The sequence below is a fragment of the Rutilus rutilus genome, assembly GCF_951802725.1.
Source record: "Rutilus rutilus genome assembly, chromosome: 25".
Classification (NCBI taxonomy): domain Eukaryota; kingdom Metazoa; phylum Chordata; class Actinopteri; order Cypriniformes; family Leuciscidae; genus Rutilus; species Rutilus rutilus.
Genome location: NC_140229.1, coordinates 19668639 through 19690274, shown reverse-complemented (window position 1 = coordinate 19690274; position 21636 = coordinate 19668639). Strand labels below are relative to the sequence as shown.

The 21636-nt window shown below is 41.4% G+C and overlaps 1 protein-coding gene across 1 annotated transcript; it reads left to right on the top strand.

The window, feature by feature from the left end:
- The first annotated feature begins 9118 nt into the window (after positions 1-9118).
- pigo (phosphatidylinositol glycan anchor biosynthesis, class O) lies at positions 9119-20933 on the top strand. The gene is made up of 11 exons (XM_084400644.1): positions 9119-9348; positions 9964-10445; positions 13611-13754; positions 13910-14033; positions 14136-14295; positions 14895-15074; positions 15193-16738; positions 17208-17411; positions 17594-17781; positions 18763-18833; positions 19359-20933. Exons 2-11 carry the CDS (start codon positions 9965-9967, stop codon positions 19486-19488), a joined length of 3228 nt encoding a protein of 1075 aa, XP_084256770.1. The 5' UTR covers positions 9119-9348; position 9964; the 3' UTR covers positions 19489-20933.
- The last annotated feature ends 703 nt before the right edge of the window (positions 20934-21636 follow it).

The following is a 21636-nucleotide window of genomic DNA, read 5'->3' as shown; positions in this document are numbered from 1 at the left end:
GGTGGAACAGGCTCGTCTCTGTTTACCTGCCAACAGCTGGATGGCACCTCTCGCCCGACACACAGATGTGGCATTATTCCCACATTGAATGACTCGTATTGTTGACTTTGTGATCAGACGTAACTTTATTGTGTTCAGTGGTGACTGGTGTGAGAATGGGGTGGATGTTAATTTGTGTTTTCAAAAATAAATGGTCATTTCCTCTCCAAACTGGTGTGCGTTTGGCATCTTAGTAAAGGGAATGATTGATTGTGCTCAGAGATCTGATGTCACTGCAGTTGGCACATTGGTTTGTTGTTTAGAGTGAGATTATGTTTTAAACCCATAAGGTACCATTTTGGAGAAAAGTAACTCTGGGCTACTAGTTAAATAGGTTTAAATATTAGCAAGTCACCAACATGATATTTCCAAACTGTTTTGAGATCATAGCTGCCATGTAGAAATTGTAATTTAACTAAATAATTTTTGACTATTTCTCACGTTCTCCAATTAACCACAGGACATGATGCGTTCGCTCGCAAAATTTTTACATTCCCCTGAAAACCTATGCGTTCACTTGCAAATTGTTTGTGCTCCCTCGCAAAAACTATTGCGTTCCCCCAAGAAACTTTTTACGGAGCCCCTAAAGGGACATGGTGGTGGAAATAAAATATGAGATGGGAGGAAAAATAATAAGTCAATGCTTTTGAGTTCGCTCACAAAACCTTTGCGTTCCCGCAAGAAACTTTGCTTTCGCTCGCAAAACGTGTGCGTTCCCCTGAGAAACTTTGCGTTCGCTCGCAAACGTGTGCATTCCCCTGTGAAATTTTGCGTTCGCTCGCAAAACATTTGCGTTCCCCTGAGAAACTTTGCTTTCGCTCGCAAAACATTTGCGTTCCCCTGAGAAACTTTGCGTTCGCTCGCAAAACATTTGCGTTCCCCTGAGAAACTTTGCTTTCGCTTGCTAAACGTGTGCATTCCCCTGAGAAACTTTGCTTTCGCTCGCAAAACATTTGCGTTCCCCTGAGAAACTTTGCTTTCGCTTGCAAAACGTTTGCGTTCCCCTGAGAAACTTTGCGTTCGCTCGCAAAACATTTGCGTTCCCCTGAGAAACTTTGCTTTCGCTTGCAAAACGTTTGTGTTCCCCTGAGAAACTTTGCGTTCGCTCGCAAAACATTTGCGTTCCCCTGAGAAACTTTGCTTTCGCTTGCAAAACGTTTGCGTTCCCCTGAGAAACTTTGCTTTCGCTTGCAAAACGTTTGCGTTCCCCTGAGAAACTTTGCGTTCGCTCGCAAAACATTTGCGTTCCCCTGAGAAACTTTGCTTTCGCTTGCAAAACATTTGCGTTCCCCTGAGAAACTTTGCTTTCGCTTGCAAAACGTTTGCGTTCCCCTGAGAAACTTTGCTTTCGCTCGCAAAACATTTGCGTTCCCCTGAGAAACTTTGCATTCGCTTGCAAAACGTGTGTGTTCCCCTGAGAAACTTTGCGTTCACTCGCAAAACATTTGCGTTCCCCTGAGAAACTTTGCTTTCGCTTGCAAAACGTTTGCGTTCCCCTGAGAAACTTTGCTTTCGCTTGCAAAACGTTTGTGTTCCCCTGAGAAACTTTGCGTTCGCTCGCAAAACATTTGCGTTCCCCTGAGAAACTTTGCTTTCGCTTGCAAAACGTTTGCGTTCCCCTGAGAAACTTTGCTTTCGCTTGCAAAACGTTTGCGTTCCCCTGAGAAACTTTGCTTTCGCTTGCAAAACGTGTGCATTCCCCTGAGAAACTTTGCTTTCGCTCGCAAAACGTTTGCGTTCCCCTGAGAAACTTTGCGTTCGCTCGCAAAATGTGTGCGTTCCCCTGAGAAACTTTGCGTTGGCTTACAAAATTCCAAAAGTCCTAAATTGCATTTCGTTGCCTTGTACCTGTACTTGTGTAATGACAATAAATTGAATCTAATCTAAATCTAATCTAAAAAATGTGTGCGTTCCCCAGAGAAACTTTGCGTTCGCTCGCAAAACATTTGCGTTCCCCTGAGAAACTTTGCTTTCGCTTGCAAAACGTGTGCATTCCCCTGAGAAACTTTGCTTTTGCTTGCAAATCGTTTGCGTTCTCCTGAGAGACTTTGCGTTCGCTTGCAAAACGTGTGCATTCCCCTGAGAAACTTTGCTTTCGCTCGCAAAACGTTTGCGTTCCCCTGAGAAACTTTGCGTTCGCTCGCAAAATGTGTGCGTTCCCCTGAGAAACTTTGCGTTGGCTTACAAAATGTGTGCGTTCCCCAGAGAAACTTTGCGTTCGCTCGCAAAACATTTGCGTTCCCCTGAGAAACTTTGCTTTCGCTCGCAAAACATTTGCGTTCCCCTGAGAAACTTTGCTTTTGCTCGCAAATCGTTTGCGTTCTCCTGAGAGACTTTGCGTTCGCTCGCAAAATGTGTGCGTTCCCCTGAGAAACTTTGCGTTCGCTTGCAAAACGTGTTCATATTCCGTGTTCCAGGTATGATGTATTATGCTGTGTTAACTTTGTTTTTAATCATAAACTTTTGTTGAAAAGCCAATGGAAAAATCCTATTGGGTTTTTGTCGAGGGAACCAGTGTGTTTCTTGATCATTAAGATCTAGATTAAATTTGTAGAAACATAAAAGTGCTGCAGCATGCAAATGGTTTATTATGGGATAACATAATATATCTTTTAGGACATTGCATAACAGTATAAAGTTTTGTTATATTTGTGGTCACACAGACCTTGTTTGGGCTGTGAACAAATCTAATGTGTCTTTTTGTTTGTTTGAGTGCATTATCTTAGACAGGATGTCTTGTCCATCTAGATAAGTAACATCGTTAAACATTACATAAACAGTCAAAACAGTTATAAACTCATACCCTTATAAACTCATGAATTCATACACTTATGAATTCTTAAACTCATAAATTAATAAACTCTAAACTCTGAGTGTGTTAGTGTGTGTGTGTGTGTGTGTCTGAGTGAGTGTGTGAGCGTGTTAGTGTGTATGTGTGTGTTCTCTGTGTGTGTGTGTGTGAGTGTGTGCATGTGTGGGTGTGACGTGTGTGTGTATGTGTGTGTGTGTGTGAGTTAGTGAGTGTGTGTGTGAGTGAGTGAGTGAGTGTGTGTAAGTGAGTGAGTGTGTCTAAATGTGTGTGTGGATCAAGAAAGACAAAATCAAGTAATTATGTTAAAAAAAATTATTTTATTTAGTTAATGCCCATTTGGATCGCAGTTAGTCTCGAACCTCACCCTTAAGCAAGTCAAACTGGAGTAAAAAAACTCCAGAATTACTCACTCTTGGATCACTGTAACACACAAGCCTTTCCACCACGTCAAGGTGGCGATCCTTGGAAAGGACATTCACTCTTCATTCATTCCTTATCTAACACACACACACACACACACACATTTGATGTATCTATTCTAAAACACAATACACAGGATCATGCTAGCTGTAATACGCCTGTAGAACTCCTGACGTTTGAGTGTGTTGCTTATGAACACAGGGTCCAGAAGAGTGTTTTTTTCTGTTGTCCCGGTGCTGATTAGCTGTGTGTATCCTTTATCTTGAAACAAATTAAGAATAGGTTTGTTGCAATGAAAAAGTCGCCACAAACGATTAGAGGTTTGAAATCGATGATCTCCAGTGATCAGATGTGATCAGATCTTTGTTCAGATGTGCCAAATTATAACTTGGTGGTCTGTAGATTACAGCGAGAAGTGCTTGTTTGGGGGCTTCTATCTTCAAAACCAAATATTCCAAGTCAGTAACATTCTGTATACATCAGAGGACAAACCTGAAAGCTGTTCTTCACATAAATGGCCACTCCACCACCATTCTTTTTTGCCAAATGTACATAGTTTGTGTAGGATGCATGCCTGTTGCGTTTGTGCATGGTGTATCCATCCAGATGTAGATGTGCAGGAACAGCTGAGCCTGACAGGTGTGTTTCAGTGAGGCACAAAACATCAGCCAAGAGAAGCTCATGGTGGCATTTTTAAATCCTCCATTACACTCCAGTCCCTCTGTGTTATGATGAATGATTTTAAGTCCTGTACAATATGAAGGATGAGCTGGATACTGTGAAAATCTGCTTTTGGCGTGTTCTCCAAGGAGGCACTTATTTCTGGATCACAGAAGATTTTCTTTTCATCGAAGTCAGTAATGTGCAGTCCACGGAGTGATGTTGTTCTGCTGAGTGCAACGTTTGCCATGCCTGATTCGAATATGTGCTTCAGAGATACAACAGCACAATCAATTGTCATTCCTTGCACTTTATGGATGGTGCATGCAAAAGCAAGCTTCATGGGAAATTGTCTTCGAACTGTTCCTTTTCTTTTCAGTGGTTCCTCTGACCTCTCAATGTAGACAATGTTGTCATCTCCATCAGGTGCTTTGTTGCGATGTTTTTGTCCAGCAGTCACATTATCTAAATGAAGACCAATTAATTGAACAAATCCATCTCGGGTTCCAGCTGTTATTTTGGCCACCTTGCCAAAAGTGCCATTAACCAGTCCATCTTCCACATCCATTTTTCTGGTTAGCATAATTTTCTGGTTAGCATGATAGCATCTGGTGTATCAATAAGGTCAGGATTGTCCCCTTTAAATGGTGCCGCTTGCCTTTTCATTTCTCCTGTTCTGGGATCTTTTTTGTAATCATGTGCATCAATGTTAATAATATTTGAAAAGCGGGAGGATATGGCTTCACTGTTGTGATTGTCTCCTTCTTTATTGGTTGCATAGATGAGTAATGCATCAGTGGGACACTTCAGGGGAGGATCTTATGACAATTTCTAACATGCACTTGTCTGCATCAGTCAGCTTCTCATGCTTCTTTTTTACTCTCAGTCTGTTGAGTAGCTCAGCATATGCAAGTGTCATAGTTATGATTTAAAAATGATCTTTCCAGAAGTCCAGCACATGGTCCTCATACACACAGAGAGGTTTTGCTTTTCCCACAGCCGGTAATTGATAATAATCTCCTACAGCTAATAAAGATAAGCCACCAAAAGGTTTCTGGTTTCCTTTAATCTGTTGCAGTCTCCAGTTCACATAGGCAAACAACTGTTTTGACACCATTGATATTTCATCGATAATTAAAATGTGTGCATTAGAAAGGTCTGCCCTGATTTCATCCAAGCTGTTTCCCAGGCCTTGGTATGGAGGCTTCAAGCTTCTTGGGAGTTTCAGAAGACAGTGCCGTGTTTTACCTGAGATGTTAAAGGCTGCAGTACCCGTGAATGCTGTTAATAGAACGGTTGGCTTGGAAATGTCAGTATGCTCTTGTATGTATGGAAGCCTGCGCAAAATCTTGGTTGCTTCTGCATAAATAGATTTAATAACGTGTAATTTACCAACTCCTGCTCCTTTTTCATGTCAACTTAAAGTTTGTCAACAAACTTTTTTATCTAGTTAGTGGTGCTTGCCAAAGGCAAGGCATCACTTTTGTTATTGCTCATACTTCTTCTTCTTCTTCTGGAAAACATTTTGGTGCGCTACTCCTCCCGCAGCTTTTGTCACAGACCCACGAATGAGGCGTAAAAACGTGCAGATTATTGAGGAATGGTGTGCTATGATTTTTATAAGAGATCGGGGGTACGATGTTCGCCTCAGGGGCGAAAAAGTGGCCGAAAAAATCCCCTGCTCTTTGCATTGCGAAAACTTTGACGGGTCATAGCTCAGAGCGAGGATTTCACAGAAACGTGCGGTTTACCACATTTGAAGAGGCTGGCAGGCTCGGTAAGAACATACCTCACAATGGGGTAAACGTTGTACCCATGGGGGGCAGGAGCTGCCCAAATTTGCCCCATAGACAAACTATGGCGAAGGACGGCCCATGAAACGCATATGTTTTTCCTACTATGGCGAATTGCATAGGGATTTTGTATTGAACAAAACTTTGGATCACAGTGTCATAGAGACAAGGGGGCGGCCTCATTTTACTCAGACGACCAATCAGTCTCTCAGGATCACTGTGAAGCTATCAAGCCACGCCCTAGCAACCATTTAGAGCACCATAGCAACAAGTTCCATAGACTTCCATTGAAAGATGAAAGGGATATCTTTGGATAGAAGTGTCATAGAAACATGAGGATGGCCTCGTTTGACTCGGGGCAGCAAACAGCCAATCATGAATCACCTCAACACTTCCTTGCCACGCCCTAGCAACCATTGTCAAGCACCCTAGCAACTCAAATCCAAAGAGGCATATCTTCCATTCTGAATGTCATAGAGGCATGGCGGTTGGTTTATATCATCCATACTGACAAGCAGCCTTTGGAGTTTCATCATTGTCAGCTGCCAAGCCACTCCATAGCAACCAAATACAGTACCCTAGCAACCATTTTGCAAGACCTATATCTCTGCATCAGAACATTGTATAGAGATGGGGATTGGCTCTTCTGACTTGTGCTAGCAAACAGGACATCCAACATGCAATTAGCTTAGGGTTAAACATGATAAAAACGAGTCAAATTGTGCTAGCATCATGTTAGCAACATGCTAATTATGCTAGCAACATGCTAATCATGCTAACAACATGCTAATCATGTTAACATCATGCTAGCATCATTCTAGCAACATGCTAATCATAGTAAATCATTCTAGAATGTGGTAAATCGTGGTAAATCATGCTAGAAACATGGTCAATCATAGTAAATTATGCGATAATGTGGTAAATCATGGTAAATCATGCTAGAAAGATGATAAATCATGGTAAATCATACTAGAAGGTGGTATATCATGGTATCGCAACATTGTTAATTGTGTCAGCATCTGCCCAGTGCCGAGTTTTGCCACTGCAAGTACCACTCATATTTTCTTCAGGAAATGTACATTCTAGTTATTCCACACAAAAGTTTGGCGCTACTCCTCTTTTGTCACAGACCCATGAGTGAGGCGTGGGGGTCCTGATCCGCCTGTCGGGGTTGTATTCGCTATAACAACCGCCTCGCTCTACATTATCCCTTACTTAATGACTCGTTATAACGTAGTTCAAACGTCTTCTATAATAAAGTGATTTCAGGGTTCTCAAGTCTCACGCATTGGCCGTGAGACACACGCAATTCAACCAGTTCACACGCTCACACGCCACACCGTGTATTTCTCATGCTGAAAAGGCAATGCCAACCAAGTTGTCCTGCAAGCTTTATAACATTGTATACGAGGCGCAGGCACACAAAGTGAAGCTTCCTGCCGCCAGCACGTATCAGACATTCTCTGCACGTATCTCGGCCAGATTGCGTTCGTTACTAGGCAACATAGATGCGCGAACCATAGGCGCGAACACACGGAAGTTGACGGAAAATTCTCGGCCGCCGTACGTTCGTTACTAAGTAACCAACAACATCACGCGAACACACGTCGTGATGGAGAAGGTAAGTTGGAATTAAGAAAGCTCGTCTAACATTTTTAGGCCAGAACATTAAATATATCAATGTTATCAAGGCGTCAAAATGTGCAACAAACACTTACAACACAAAACACATTTCATAAGCTGCAGTGTGTACTCTGTAACACATGTAGTGTTTTAATTTTTTATGGGGACTTTCCATAGACATAATGATTTTTATACTGTACAAACTGTATATTCTATTCCCTTACACTAACCCTACCCCTAAACCTACCCATCACAGAAAACTTTCTGCAATTTCACATTTTCAAAAAAACATAACTTTTTTGATTTATAAGAAGTTTTCCTCATGGGGACCAAAAAATGTCCCCACACGAACAAGGATTTCGGATATTGCCATCCTTGTGGGGACATTTTGTCCCCATAATGTAAGGTTTACCAGGCCACACTTACACACACACACACACACACACACACACACACACACACACACACACACACACACACACACACACACACACACACACCTTAATACTATGTCATTTGTTCACAATGTCCCACCACACAATAAATCATTATACCATTACAACTAGACACATTCAAAATGCAAAAAGATTTGTTTTTCCAAACTGTTTGGAGCAATTTGTTATATTTTTGTATATTTGTAATTTTGAAATATAACATTAAAGAGTATATTTGATGTGATTAATTGCTCTGTCATTTATCAGATTTACCAATTGTTATAATTTCAATTTGTGCTGGTTAATTATGAACAATGGTTAAAATTGGGGGGCGGAGATGGACGGGCGGGGGCGGGGCTCCATTAGGGCTCCTCCCCTAACCGCATGTGATCTCACTCCAAGCTTTTGATAAAACTTGAGAACCCTGCATTTTGTATGATTTGTAACCAGGCACTAAAGCGATTATCCATAAAACGTGCTTTGAACCAATCGGATTGCTTGGGTCCTTAGCTGGGACCCATCACTTCAGTGGGACTCTTCACCACTCCAGACAAGCAAACAAGTGTTATTGTCGAGCCCTGAAATGCAAAGTTGAACCAAAGTTAACCATTGTAAATGTTAAATGTTTATCAATTTGAAAACTTACATTGACAAAAAAAAAATAATAATAAATAGGTTCAGCTTATCAGTTTACCTTTTCCTGCGCCCCAGAACGCTTCCCACATCTATCAATTTTTGGTCATGGGACAGACTTAAAGTAGTCGGAAGTTGAGAGGTGGATATTGATTGATATAATAAAATAATCAGTTAAAATGCTAAACAAAAGTTAAATAAAAACTTTTCCAAAATGTAAAAAAAATTTAACAAACAATTTTGGATTATTTATAAAGTTTTATTAAAGGAGATTTTCAAAGAATTATTTTTCCACAATGGTACCCCCGTCCTGTCTTGCGCCCCTATGCTCTGCATACACTTCATTCCCCGTTTTTGCGCCACTGGTTCTACGCCAGAATAAATGCAGTATAACGTTAGTTGGTGTGGCCTTTTACAACTGTAATGTCTATTAACAAACATACCCAGTAATTTCTTTAGGACAAATTAAGTTTATTTAATTTAAACCTAACGTGAAAAACATTTTAAACGGTATTTACTTGTATTGAAATAAGTTAGTTTAAAATAATAATAAAAATCCTGCCTGGACGCAATGATTTTTACTACAATCGAGCCAGTAAAACAGATTCTGCGCGAGCAGAGAGGCTTTTATTCTGAACATCAGTAACAATCAGAACAATCAGACATTGCGTCTTTTATTTTGACACTTGGCTTTACCTGTAACCGTCGTCATGCGCATGTCAGCGGAAGTGGAAACCGGGCTGCGAGATGACCAATATTGAAATCAACCCGACATGGATTAGGCTGCATGTCCCGAAGTGTAGAGCAGCAGTGAGGCTCTGATAGCACCGCCGCCAGATGTGGGTGAACCTGTGGCACTTCAGTCCCCCTGCAGTGGACGCACGGTGTACATTTACATCCTTGAAGAGAGAGAGGACGAACACAGAGAAGCAAGGTCAGTACTGGATGCATGCAACACACACACACACACACACAAAACACAATGAATACAACAGCAGCCACTCGCCTGCATTTATGGACTCAATTTCTAGTGCGTTCCGTAGTATATACTTGTCTGGCCTGGCACACACACACTACACAGCACATTTCACATTACGTTTAGAGAAAGTCCTAAAGGTTAGTGTTGTTTCAGTTTTGACCTATGGAGCGTTGCTTGTGTCGGTCTGTGTCTCAAAACCTAGTGAGTTGCCTACCTAGACAGCGTTTTTGTGAACAGTGAATGCACTTTGGGGTGTCTAGGAAAGGCTCTCAATATGTCTCTAATATGTGTATGTCTAAATGTAATATATATATATATATATATAAGTCATTCTACAATTTAGAATATATTTTGTATTATTTGATAAATTATATTGTTTCTAACAATTTTCTTCAGAAAAAGCATATTTTATCCATTAAAGGAAAGCATATTATCTCACACAAATATTTTTTGTACCTAATGTTTCAGTTTGCTTGGAATTGCCTTAAATCACAGTTTTGTTGATGTGAAATATCCCCCAATTTTACAACGAGCCATATATTGATTCTCCATGATCTCCGTCTTGCCTAGAATGAGAAGACTTCCTGTCCTGGTTGCCCTCATCTGGGTCTGCTCAGTGTTTTATGTGGGCATCTTCCTGTTTGTGGGAGGCTTCCTTCTCGTCAGGCTGGAGGTCAACAGAACCAGCACCTGTGCGGACGTCTTATCTCCAGGAGCCCGGATGAAGGGAGATTTCTGCCTGAGCGAGCCTCGCTTTCGTAGGGCAGTGGTCCTGATCATCGACGCCCTGAAGGCCGACTTCACCCGCTATGATCCGGAGAACACAGCACCCAAACCATTTGAGAACAAGCTGCCGGTGTTAGATGAGATGGCATCATCGCACCCCTCACATGCCAGACTCTACACCTTCCGAGCCGATCCGCCCACCACTACCATGCAGAGGATCAAAGGCTTTACGACTGGTTCCCTGCCCACGTTCATTGACGTGGGGAACAACTTTGCATCCAATGCCATCCTGGAAGACAATCTAGTGCACCAGCTGGGCCAAGTGGGTGAGTGAATCTGAAACTGGCATTTTCCTTTTCACCAAACCTGTCAAGAGTTTATAGAAAATGAAGACTATAGTATTCTATGGCCACTCAGAATTGTGTATATATAGTGCACTTTTTTGTGTGTGCAGATATTACATGCAATAATGTTCTAACTTAAAAATGTAACATGTTAATAATAGTATATAACACATAAGGACTTGTTTCTTGAGCACCAAAGCATCATAGGAATGTGTGACACTGAAAACTGGAGTAATGATGCTGAAAATAATATTTCAAAGTTTTACTGTTTTTACCGTATTTCTGTACAGCCTTGGTGAGCATGAGAGTTTAATCTTTAAATCTTACCAACTCCAAACTTTTGAACTTTTAGATTTTTATGGTGAAATGTGACTTGGGCCTTTTTTTGTTACATTTGTGAGATTTGCTAAAAAGCAATATTTATAACATATAGAAATATGTAGGCTAAAATATTTCCATAATTCTGTTGTTTACTATGTATTATTGGAACTAATGAAATTTTTATTACTAAATCACTATTTTATTGAATTAAATGAATCTTGAAGGTGATCTGAGTAACTTTTTTACCTTAACTGAACAGCTTCAGAGTCATTGGAATGGTTATATTACTTAGTTGGGGTTGAATGGTGGTCGTTTCGCACCCCCCTGGTGCCCGTGAGCGGAAAATCCGCACTTGCAACTTTGAGCCGCCGGCCGCCGCGTCAGGAAGTATCGCGTGATATCAGGTCTCGCGATGTAAACAATTGCTTTACGGCCAAAAGAAATCTGCTAAAATGCTGTCATTATTGCGCTCCCTCACGCTGTTCGAACCCGAATGAAGAAGACGTTTTAAAGAATGCCCCATCTGCTTTGATGTCGTTGATCTATAGCCTCTGGTGTCTGAGAATCGCCAATGAGTTTTTACAACAGTGTTGTCAAATATTTATTCCGAAGCTGTGGGGGGAGCTCTAGAGAGAAACCTGCGAGCAAAAAGCGAGAATACAGCGAAGAAATCCCAAAACTACTGAGCCCTGCTTTAAAGGCACAGTATGCAAGTTTCACCATTAGAGGTCGCTTATTCAAACCAATAACAAAGATGTAGCTTGATGACGGCGTGATTGAATGTGGAATCATGGGAATTTGTCAACTTCACCTCCACAGCCGATGGAAAGCAATCCGACGGGACTCAGGCAGAAATCATGTTTATGGATGAGTTATTAAAGTTTTATTAACGTTACTGTGTTATGAAGCAGGGCAGAGAGCCTGAGACGTTTTACGTTGCTGTTTTTATTATGCTTATGTGCCACAGCTGCCGCTAGGGCTGGGTACCGAGTTCGATACTTTTTAGGTACGACCGAATTGCCTCGATACTATCGAGTATCGAAAAATGACTTGTTTTTCGGTACCAGATTTCGATACCTAAGGGGTTAACTCGTCAACGTCAGTGCTCAAACAAATACATATGAAATGCACAACGACACGCCTAAATTCGCTCACGCACATACACGCAAACTCTACACACACGAGACGCGCGGAACTCTCCGCACATACTCTTGTGTGCGTGCGCACACAAACTGTCCACGCACATTCTCATGAGACGCGAGCCTATGGACGCGAGCACACACACACAAACTCGCGCACATACTCAATGACACGCAAGCACACACACTCACAATACCCTAAAGATGTGGAAAAGTCGATCAAAAGTGTGGCTACATTTCTTTAGGCTCGATGCCAACAGCGCACGATGCAGTATTTGTGGTAAAATAATGGCTGCAAAGACGGTACCGCGACAGATATGATGAAGCCCTTGACAGTGCACGGAGTAAACAAAAGAGCAGAAAGTTGCTGCGTCTTCGACTGGTAAATGAAGAGATACCTTGTTGATCACTCTGACTGTGTTTATATTGCAATAATGACCTACTGAATTGTACACTGCCGTTCAAAAACGTGTTGGTCAGAATTTTTTTCAGTAAGCAATAAGCATGCAATAAAGTGATCAAAAATGACCTTCCAAAAACTGTTTTCATATTTCAGCTTTGACAACACAGGAATAAATTACATTTTGAAATATATTCAAATAAGATTTTAAATTGTAATACTATTCCACAATATTACAAGTTTTACTGTATTTTTGATGAAATAAATTCAGCTTTGGTGAGCATGAGCTCTTTATAAAAAAAATATTTTGTACCTTATGTATATACATGTATAAGGAATATTTTGTTCCTTTGTGCTTTTTTTGTTCCTTTGTGCACTGACTAAGGAGCATGAGTCAAACTGAAAAAAATAAAACCAAAGTTTTTCTGAGGTAATGTGTTATGTAATCTTGTTAAAATGGATTTCATAAAATTGGTATCGAAAAAAGTATCGATCAGGAACCGGTATCGAAATCAAGGTATCGGTATCGGTATTGGTATCGAAATTTTTTGAACGATACCCAGCCCTGCCGCTCATCTTTTGTTGTTAATGTTTATTGTGCGATTAAAGTTAATCTTAACATCCGCCCCTGAACTTGAACTTTACTATAGTTACGTTTGATCACTTAAATTCACATCGTTTTATTTCATTGTAATGAAATAATTTGACTATATTACTATACTAAAATATTACTATATTACTACTCAGGTCACTTTATTTGACGAATTAAAATTATGGGGTAACAGCTGTTTTACTTAGTCAAAACAATCATACTAAAAAATGTTACATTTGAAAGTTGTTATATTGTTACTCTGCGTGTTTGCTCGGTGGCTGAGAAAACAAGAGATTCTAACAATAAGACTAACCGTGTTGAGCTATAACAATGATCAGTTTTCTCTAGATAAAGGTATCCAAACAGTTGCTCGCCTATCAAATGTTTTTTAAAGCTTCTTTGGTGTTTTCTATGGAAGTAAAACCGGAAATGGAGGGTAACACGGATATTACATCATTGACAGGCGGTGAAAAGACGCGGGACGTCACACTGGTTAAAACAATGGTGCAAACATTTGGGATATTGTAAGCACACCAGTCAACAAAATATATAATATGGTTATAGTGGTTTTTGGATATTTTAAATCTACAAATCTTATATATTGTGCTTTAAATATTTAGATTGAAATGATCATAAAATGTAGCTTTTCTGCTAGAGTGTTTGTTAATAGTTGTGTTTTCTCTCCTGGTTTAAAGGCAAGAGAGTTGTTTTTATGGGGGATGATACATGGGTGAGTCTCTTCCCCAAGAAGTTCCACAAATCTCTGCCCTTCCCCAGCTTCAATGTGAAGGACTTGCACACCGTGGACAATGGCATTCTCCAAAACATTTATCCTACCAGTAAGCAGAATGATTTCACCTATCCATTAGGAACCTGCCTGGTTGGTTTAAGATCTCACTTTGTTTACCTTGTAAATAGACGTACACATCTCATGTTTACACTGTAAACACAGTGGGTGAGTGAGTGGCTAAGAGGTTTTGTCTGCTCTCTTCAGTGGAGGGGGATGATTGGGACGTGTTGATTGCTCACTTCCTGGGTGTGGATCACTGTGGGCACAGATTTGGCCCGGATCACCCTGCAATGGCTGAGAAACTCTCCCAGATGGATGGAGTTATCAGGTTAGCTGCATGGCTGTTCATTAACCCACACTCTGGCATGCTGTTACAGTTTCAATATATTCTCTTAAATATTATCTGCTGCTGTCTCACCGCTAACCCCAGGTCAGTGATAAAGCGTCTGAAGAACGACACCCTGTTGGTTGTGATGGGTGATCATGGAATGACAGACACTGGGGATCATGGTGGAGAGAGCCAGAAAGAAACAGATGCTGCCCTGTTTCTCTACAGTTCCTCTCCCTTATTTTCAGCACCAGGCTCCCAGGTAAAAGACACTGTTATGATTTGTCCATTTTTGTCTATATTTAATATTTCACAACCAGTTGTGGTGTCCAGGAAAAAATGACTGGGTGGAAAGATAGAGTAGAGATACTGTAGTCAACACTACTCGTCTGTGTTGCATGATAATAGCATCACTTATTTACTTGTGTTACACATAATTGCAGAGATTTTAATGTTGTGTGAAATGAAAAAATGTTGGTGTATAAATGTAACAATAATGTACACGAGTGTAAACACATCTGACTGCTCAAGAGCTTTAAGTCAGAAGCGTTCCCCAAAATCAAAAGTCAGGTGCAGCTTTAATTCAGATGTGACATTAAAACATAGATACCTAATATCAAATAATTTCAAATTGGAAAGAAAATCATAATCCGTATATTTTACATTCAGTCCATATCGAAATCTAAAATAAGAAAAACAAATTGTTTAATTATTAGCAGAATTATTATCCTTTTCTCAATTTTCTACTTCCAATTTCCACTTCATAAAATGAGAAAAAAAAAATCTATAAAACCTTAGTGCTTTGGTTATCTTTGGACTCTTTCCATACATTTGGAGTTCAGCATGTTTATATTTTTTTAGGTGGAACCTGAGGTAGTACCTCAGACTGATCTGGTGCCCACCCTGGCACTTCTGCTGGGAGTTCCCATTCCTTATAGCAGTGTGGGCCAGGTTCTTCTGCCACTGTTTCCTCAGAATGGCTCCCGAGGTGCACCTACAGGACTCAGCCAGGCTGAGGCGCTGTGGATTAATGTCAAACAGGTTAGAGGAATTTCTCGTAATTATATTTTTGCCTCCATTATATTTAAGATTTTTTTGTTTAACAATTGTGCTGAGCATAGCTTAATTAATTCTGTCTGATTCTTCCATTTCTGTGAAGGTACACCGCTTCTTGGAGACCTACTCTAACATGGCCAAAGACATCCCACCAGACAGCCTGTCTCAGCTGCGGGCTGACTTCTCAAACATTTCCTCCCAGTACTTAGCCGCTGCCCACAAGGGCCATCTTCCCTCTCCTAAGCTAGTCGTCTCCATGCAGAACTATCTGACAGCTGTCAGAGAGACTTGTAGAGCCTCCTGGGCCCGTTTCAACCCTTTCAAAATGGCTGCTGGGCTCTTAATCTTAGGGGTTTCCTGTATGCTGTGCTACGTCCTTTCCGAGTTGTCTCATGTAGTAATTCAGGAAAACGTCCTGAAGTTGCCTATACTCTCAGGGCTTGTGATGGGACTAGTAGTAGCTGCAGGTCAGCTGTTCATGCAAGGTTATTTGGAGCTCTCATGGTGTTTGGGAGTTGCAGCACTTTCTTCTGAGGTTTTGTTTCTATGGAGAACTCATGGAGTTTCTCCAAAAGATAGGTGGTCACCTTCTGGCCTCCTCACGCCGGCCCTGCTGGTTCTTTTCCTGCGCTGTGCCTCGCTACTCTCGGACAGCTATGTCATCTATGAGGGCCATGTTGTTACCTTCTTACTCTTCACGTTGAGCGTATATGTTCCTCTCCGTCTCAACTGGGATGGACTCCTGGTCCCACTTCCTCCACCAGACACCCAGAAGCCACCTCGGCTGCTCCCAACAGCACTGCCGTCCTCAGTGGTTAGACGGGAGGCCACCATCTTGCTGGTGTGGTTGGGAGTACTGGTTGGATCGCTTTACCTATCCCTCTCCTTCCACAACTGCCGAGAGGAGCAGGGCACCTGCCAGCCCTCACCTTTCCTCTCCCCGCTCTCACGTGTACAGGACAGCCAACTGCGCAACCTCCACTATGTCCTCTCCTTGGTTTCATTGGCCATGTGGGGGTACCTTCTACATCGTTGGCTCAGACACTACGGGAACCTTAACTGTTTCAGCGTGACTTTGTTTCTGGCCTGCTTCCTTGTACCACTGGCCTGTGTTTGCATGGGGTTGCATTGGGCAGTGAGCGCCACTCCACAGGACACCTTCCGGAGTTTGTCCGACCTAATCGGCCTAGCCCAGGTGTACCTGCCACGGACCGCTTTCTGTCTGCTGGGCCTGGGATTGCTTCTGTTGTGGGTGGATCCCATGACTGTGTTCCTCAAGTCAAGGACTCCGTTGAACTCTCGAGGAACATCCCTGCCACCCCCCAAGTACCGAGCCAGCACGGGAATCAGTCCACAGGCTGAATTGCACCACCTTATACCACAGCTGTATCAGCGTATCCGACACTCGCTGGAGGATGGGGTCACAGAAGGTAACGAAGAGGACAGCAGGCCAGCCGTGGAGGCTTATGGTCTGGGTACAGTGTACTCGGCGCCCTTGGTCCTGCTGTGCGAACTCCTGGGGTTGGTGCTTCTGCTACTCCATCCAGAGGGAATGGCCCTTACCTTCCTGCTTCTCCTGCTGGAGGCCGGAGCTGTGCTGCACATCCACGCCTGTAGCACCACCCTCTCCAGCCTGCACAAACACTCCAGTAAGATGCACTCCATTTCTACCGTCACACCTTATGCCTTGCTAAGCTATTACTACTAGTGTTGTCAAAAAGTCGGTACTGAAATTTTATCGTTGAGCGGAATTGTACACCTCTGATAGCCCATTGTGTTCACATGCTCATCAAATATGTATGTGATTGGCTACAATGATCAGTGCTTCAAAAACATGTTGTAAATATACATCAATGACGCTCTTCACTGAGCGCTTACACAGATACACACGGGAGCGTTTGAAAGCAGGTGTCTATCAAGCGCTCCCGCTCCCGCTTTCAAAACACTTTGAAATGCTCCCGTGCGCTGATCATTGTAGCCAATCACCGACATATCCGATGAGTGTGTGAGCACAATGGCCAATCAGAGGTGTTCACGATTCCGCTCAACAGCACTCAAAGCGTCAATTTTTTTCACATTTTACTTGTGCCTCAAATATTCTTATTTGAACCCTTCCAGATGGTTTCAGTGTGCCATGGGCTCCAGTGGTTTCATGGTCTCTGGCAGCCACCCAGTTTTTCCACGCTACAGGACACCTCCCAACCTTCCCCTCCATTCAGTGGGGTGCTGCATTTGTGGGTTTTCCTCAAGGTCACACAGGCACTGTGCTTCCTGCCTCATTGGTGACCCTCAACACCTTCTCCTCTCACATCATCTTTGCGGGTAACTTGACCTTAGCTTAGGTGCATGATAGGCATGATTCACACTTGATGTTTCTGTATCACCTTATACTGGTCAACCAGTCATAACTTTGATCAGCCATATGTTTGAAGCTTATGAGATTCTCCCTTGTGTCCATACATTCTCTCAATTTTTAATGATCATTATCTAATTCGCACATGCAGTTGGTTGTCCTCTACTGCTGTTCTGGCCTCTGGTGTGCGAGGTGCGTGGGACCCGATCTACATGCTCAGCAGGAGCAGAGGAGAGTGAGGACGCTGTCATGGAGATGAGACTGAGAGAGAACCCTCAGAAGTTCAGCTCGAGTCTCCTGCAGCTCGCTGCACGCTACCTCTTTGTGAATGGAGCACAGGTGCGTTCAAATTATGCCTACATTCACATTGCCTCATGCTGACATTTAAAGGGTTACTTCACCTAAAATTTTTAATTATCCTGTAATTTACTCACCCTCAAGCTATCCTAAGCCCCTTTCACACGGCGCGTTGATCCCGGGAAATTGCCATAAAATTGCTAGTGTGCCTTCTGTGTGAATGCAAACATGTCCCGGGATTGATGCCGAGATCGATGCCGGGATCAGTCCCGGAACGCGCCCTGTGTGAACAAAAGCCAGGACCAATGCCGTAAGGGGTGTGTCGTAGTAATGACGCACGTGCCATCGCACGTGACTATATCGTCACTAGCTTCCGGTAACGTCCATTCACGAGTTCACAAGAGTCGAGTTCTGGCGAATGAAGCGTTTAAGCTTAGATAAGAGTAGACGACTCTAGTGGTTCAAACAAATAGGACTGGGCAACAAACTCAAGCTCCTTCAACATTTCTCTTTAAAAATTCTTGATTTAGACTTCTAATTTGTGATTGGTGTTTTGTGTTGCTCTGTCATGCTAGACTCACGAATGGAAGCCAGTGATTCTAGTTTATAAAGTTATAAATGGATCTTGTTCTTACAAAAATGCTTCAGAAGGCCTTTTTTAATGTATGGATTACTATTATGATGGGTGGATGTACTTTTTTGGAGCTTCAAAAACTAACCATTTAAGTCAGACACCAAATTCGTGCAGAACATTTTTTAAACTAAACAGTATGTTTCTGTGGTCTCCATTACAGTGAAATGGCATTCCACAGTGACCATTTATTTTGTAGGTTAGGTCATTTAAAAAAAAATAATTCACCAGATGTGAATTGTTCTAATACGTTTTATTTGCGAATGTCATACATTTGTGTTGAGTCGCGTAAGACTTGGTGTGAACAGGCTTAGCAGGCTAGTGTATTCTCATCTAACATTAAGTTTTTGTAAAATGGAAAATAAAATGATAAATAACTTGTTTACCTTTAGGTTTTTGCATCGGTCTGTGCGGCTGCTATCCTCAGGAGACACCTGATGGTGTGGAAAGTGTTCGCACCGAAGTGAGTTTCCATCTCCATCTCTTTCTCTATTTTTCCTCTGATCTCTTTCTTATTTTAATGTATTGTTAATGTTACATTTACATGGACTTGTTGGTGGGTTGAACGAATAGTTCAGTATTGTTTGACAGTGTTGTTTTGTACAAGGTCCTTTAAAACTTTTCTAAAATTCACCCACGCAGCACTTGCTTTTCATGTTGAGAAGGTTTAGCAAGCTGTCAGCATAGACTTCCAGTCCAGTGCTTTCTAAACAGACCCTGAATTAAAACTATAACATAAATTCTGAGTTTTGACAACTCTGACTTTCACATGAGGTGAAATTATGTAGGGAAGTATTTTTGCTGTCATTACGAACAAACCCACACAGGGATCCATTGTGGCATTATGAGTGTTGGCATAGAAACCCCGAGTAGTTTTCATCTTGTAATTGCTGTAATTATGACACAGCGCAACTACAGCGTAAGTTAATTTTTAAAAAACAATCCTCATAACTGCATCCTAAGCTGTGTTTTTTTTTCTTTTCGGCAGACTGATGTTTGAGGCATCTGGCTTCATCGTGGGCAGCATGTTTGTTATTCTGGGGGTTGCCATGGTGATGAGGGTGGACATGTCAGTGGGCGGTCTGTTTAAGAAACTCCTCCCTCAGAACTCCAGGTAGCACTTGTCACCCAAAAAAACTCATCTAGAACTTTTCAGAGATGAGTTGAAGACACCTGGCCATCCTCCTCAGCTCCACTGCCAACCATACAGATGAAAACCAGATCTGTTTCGCATCTGACTTTGGGCCAAAGAGGTCTAAAGCATCTCTTGATTTTTGAACGTGTGAGAAGTCAATAAACCGAAGCTATTTTAGAAGACTGCAACAGTCATTATGCTTTCAATAAGCTATTGAACTGTTGACAGGCATTGGTTGCTTTACTGCCTTTGTATTGAAAGAGAGAGAGAGAAAGGGAGATGATCTTTGTGCATGCTTTTTTACTGCAATGCCCACAAGGTCATTCAAGAGAATATTAAGAAGTTATTTTATTGAAGGGCTACATGAAATCCACAGTGTTGCAATGATGTGAACTCATAACCCCCCCCCCCCCCCCCTCCCCACTGACCAAAAGATTTAAAGGGCTAGTTCAACTAAAATGTCAATTCTGTCATCATTTAAACCCTCATGTCGAGATTTAGCTGACCAAGCAGCTCCGTACAATAATGGTGGATTGTAACCAGGGAAAACTGTGTTCACCATTGAATTATTATTGAACTATTCATTGAATAGGAGAGAGCAGCTTGAACATTCTGCAACAGCGCTCCCTTTGTGTTTTATGGAAGAAAGAAAGTCATGCAGGATTTGGAGTGTAAATGACAGAATTATTTTTTGTTTTTTTTGGTTGAACTGTCTCTTTAAAAGCCATTCTTGAGGGCATCATTAATTTCAGCAGTGGACTGAACCATTCATTAATTGTTTTTTTTCTCTCTTTTTTTCTCTTTTATTGTCCTGCTTCTTATTGTGTGTGTTTTTTATTTTATTTTATTTGTAATAGCTCATTGTTAATGTGGTGTCCTGTCTATTCCCTAGCAATAACCAGCATCAGGGTTGAACCAATAACATGTATGTTGTGTTCTGCACCTCTTTTTTTTTTTTTTTTTTTGGCTAGGTAAATTCTTCACCTAGATATCAGGTCACTAGTTTTAACGGTTGCCTTGTTTGATATTAGTGAATGAAATCTGTGTTCATTCAATTTGCAATGACTGTTATTTATTTAGCTGTCACATATTTAGTTCACTAATGGATTAAATGATTTTACTCATCTCATTTTTGTGAGAAATGCATGGGGAAGATAATTACATGATCATATGCTCAGGTTAATTTAGCCATAATGCAATAGAATATTCTGTTCTGCATGTGTGCATTTTTTTTGTGTGTGTGAGAGGCTAATTTTTGTATTTACTTTTTTAAAGCAAAATACAGTCAAGCCATACAGTGGCTTTTAATAACATCTTAATGTGTGGTGGATGATTGAATTAGAGCTGTGAAAGAAATCATTTTAATTGTTTAAATTCATTGATAAAGGGGAAAAAAATCAATTAAATATTTTGTACAATTTGAAATGGTTGTTTGTGTGTGTATTCTAGTTTCTTTGTGTTTGCAGGAGCAGCTGTTGTCCTGCAGAGTGCACTGTTTTATCTAAAACCACCCTATGAAATCTGCAAGTGCCAGGGTAAATTCATTACAAAGTGCCCTGTCATAGGTCGTTCTCTTTGCATAAGTGGACATTAAGCTCAGGAATGACCAACAAGCAGAATTGATCGTTCTGGTAAGAATTTATAGTTTATTTTTGGTGTAATGCTCCAATTTCAATGGTAGTTATGGATTTGTTGTATTGGTCCTGTAGCAAAAAAATGTTGCTAAAAGGTTGCTATAAACCCTGGTGAAAAGTGGTGGGGACATGTCCCACCCGCAAATTACACCTATGGAGAGTGCTATAGGTAGTTGTCAGTCACAATGAGTGAGAAAGCTTGACATGGAGCTGCTAAATCTTGAATGCATTCATCTTGAACCTCTGGGGAATCTATAAAAAACAAACAAAAAAAAAAAACGCAGAACAGAGAGTCTGCTGGCAAAGAGAGAACGACAACAGCGCCCTTAATAGAACAAGAATCAACATGGGCTTGGCTTTTTGGAAATGGTGAGAACAGGGAGTTGGAATGTTGTAAAAGCCATGCGGAGATGGTGTTTTATTACTCAACAGCTGAGGGAGTTATTTTATTGAACTGATAAATTGCCACTCTCTAAAAGAGTTAATTTGTGAAACAT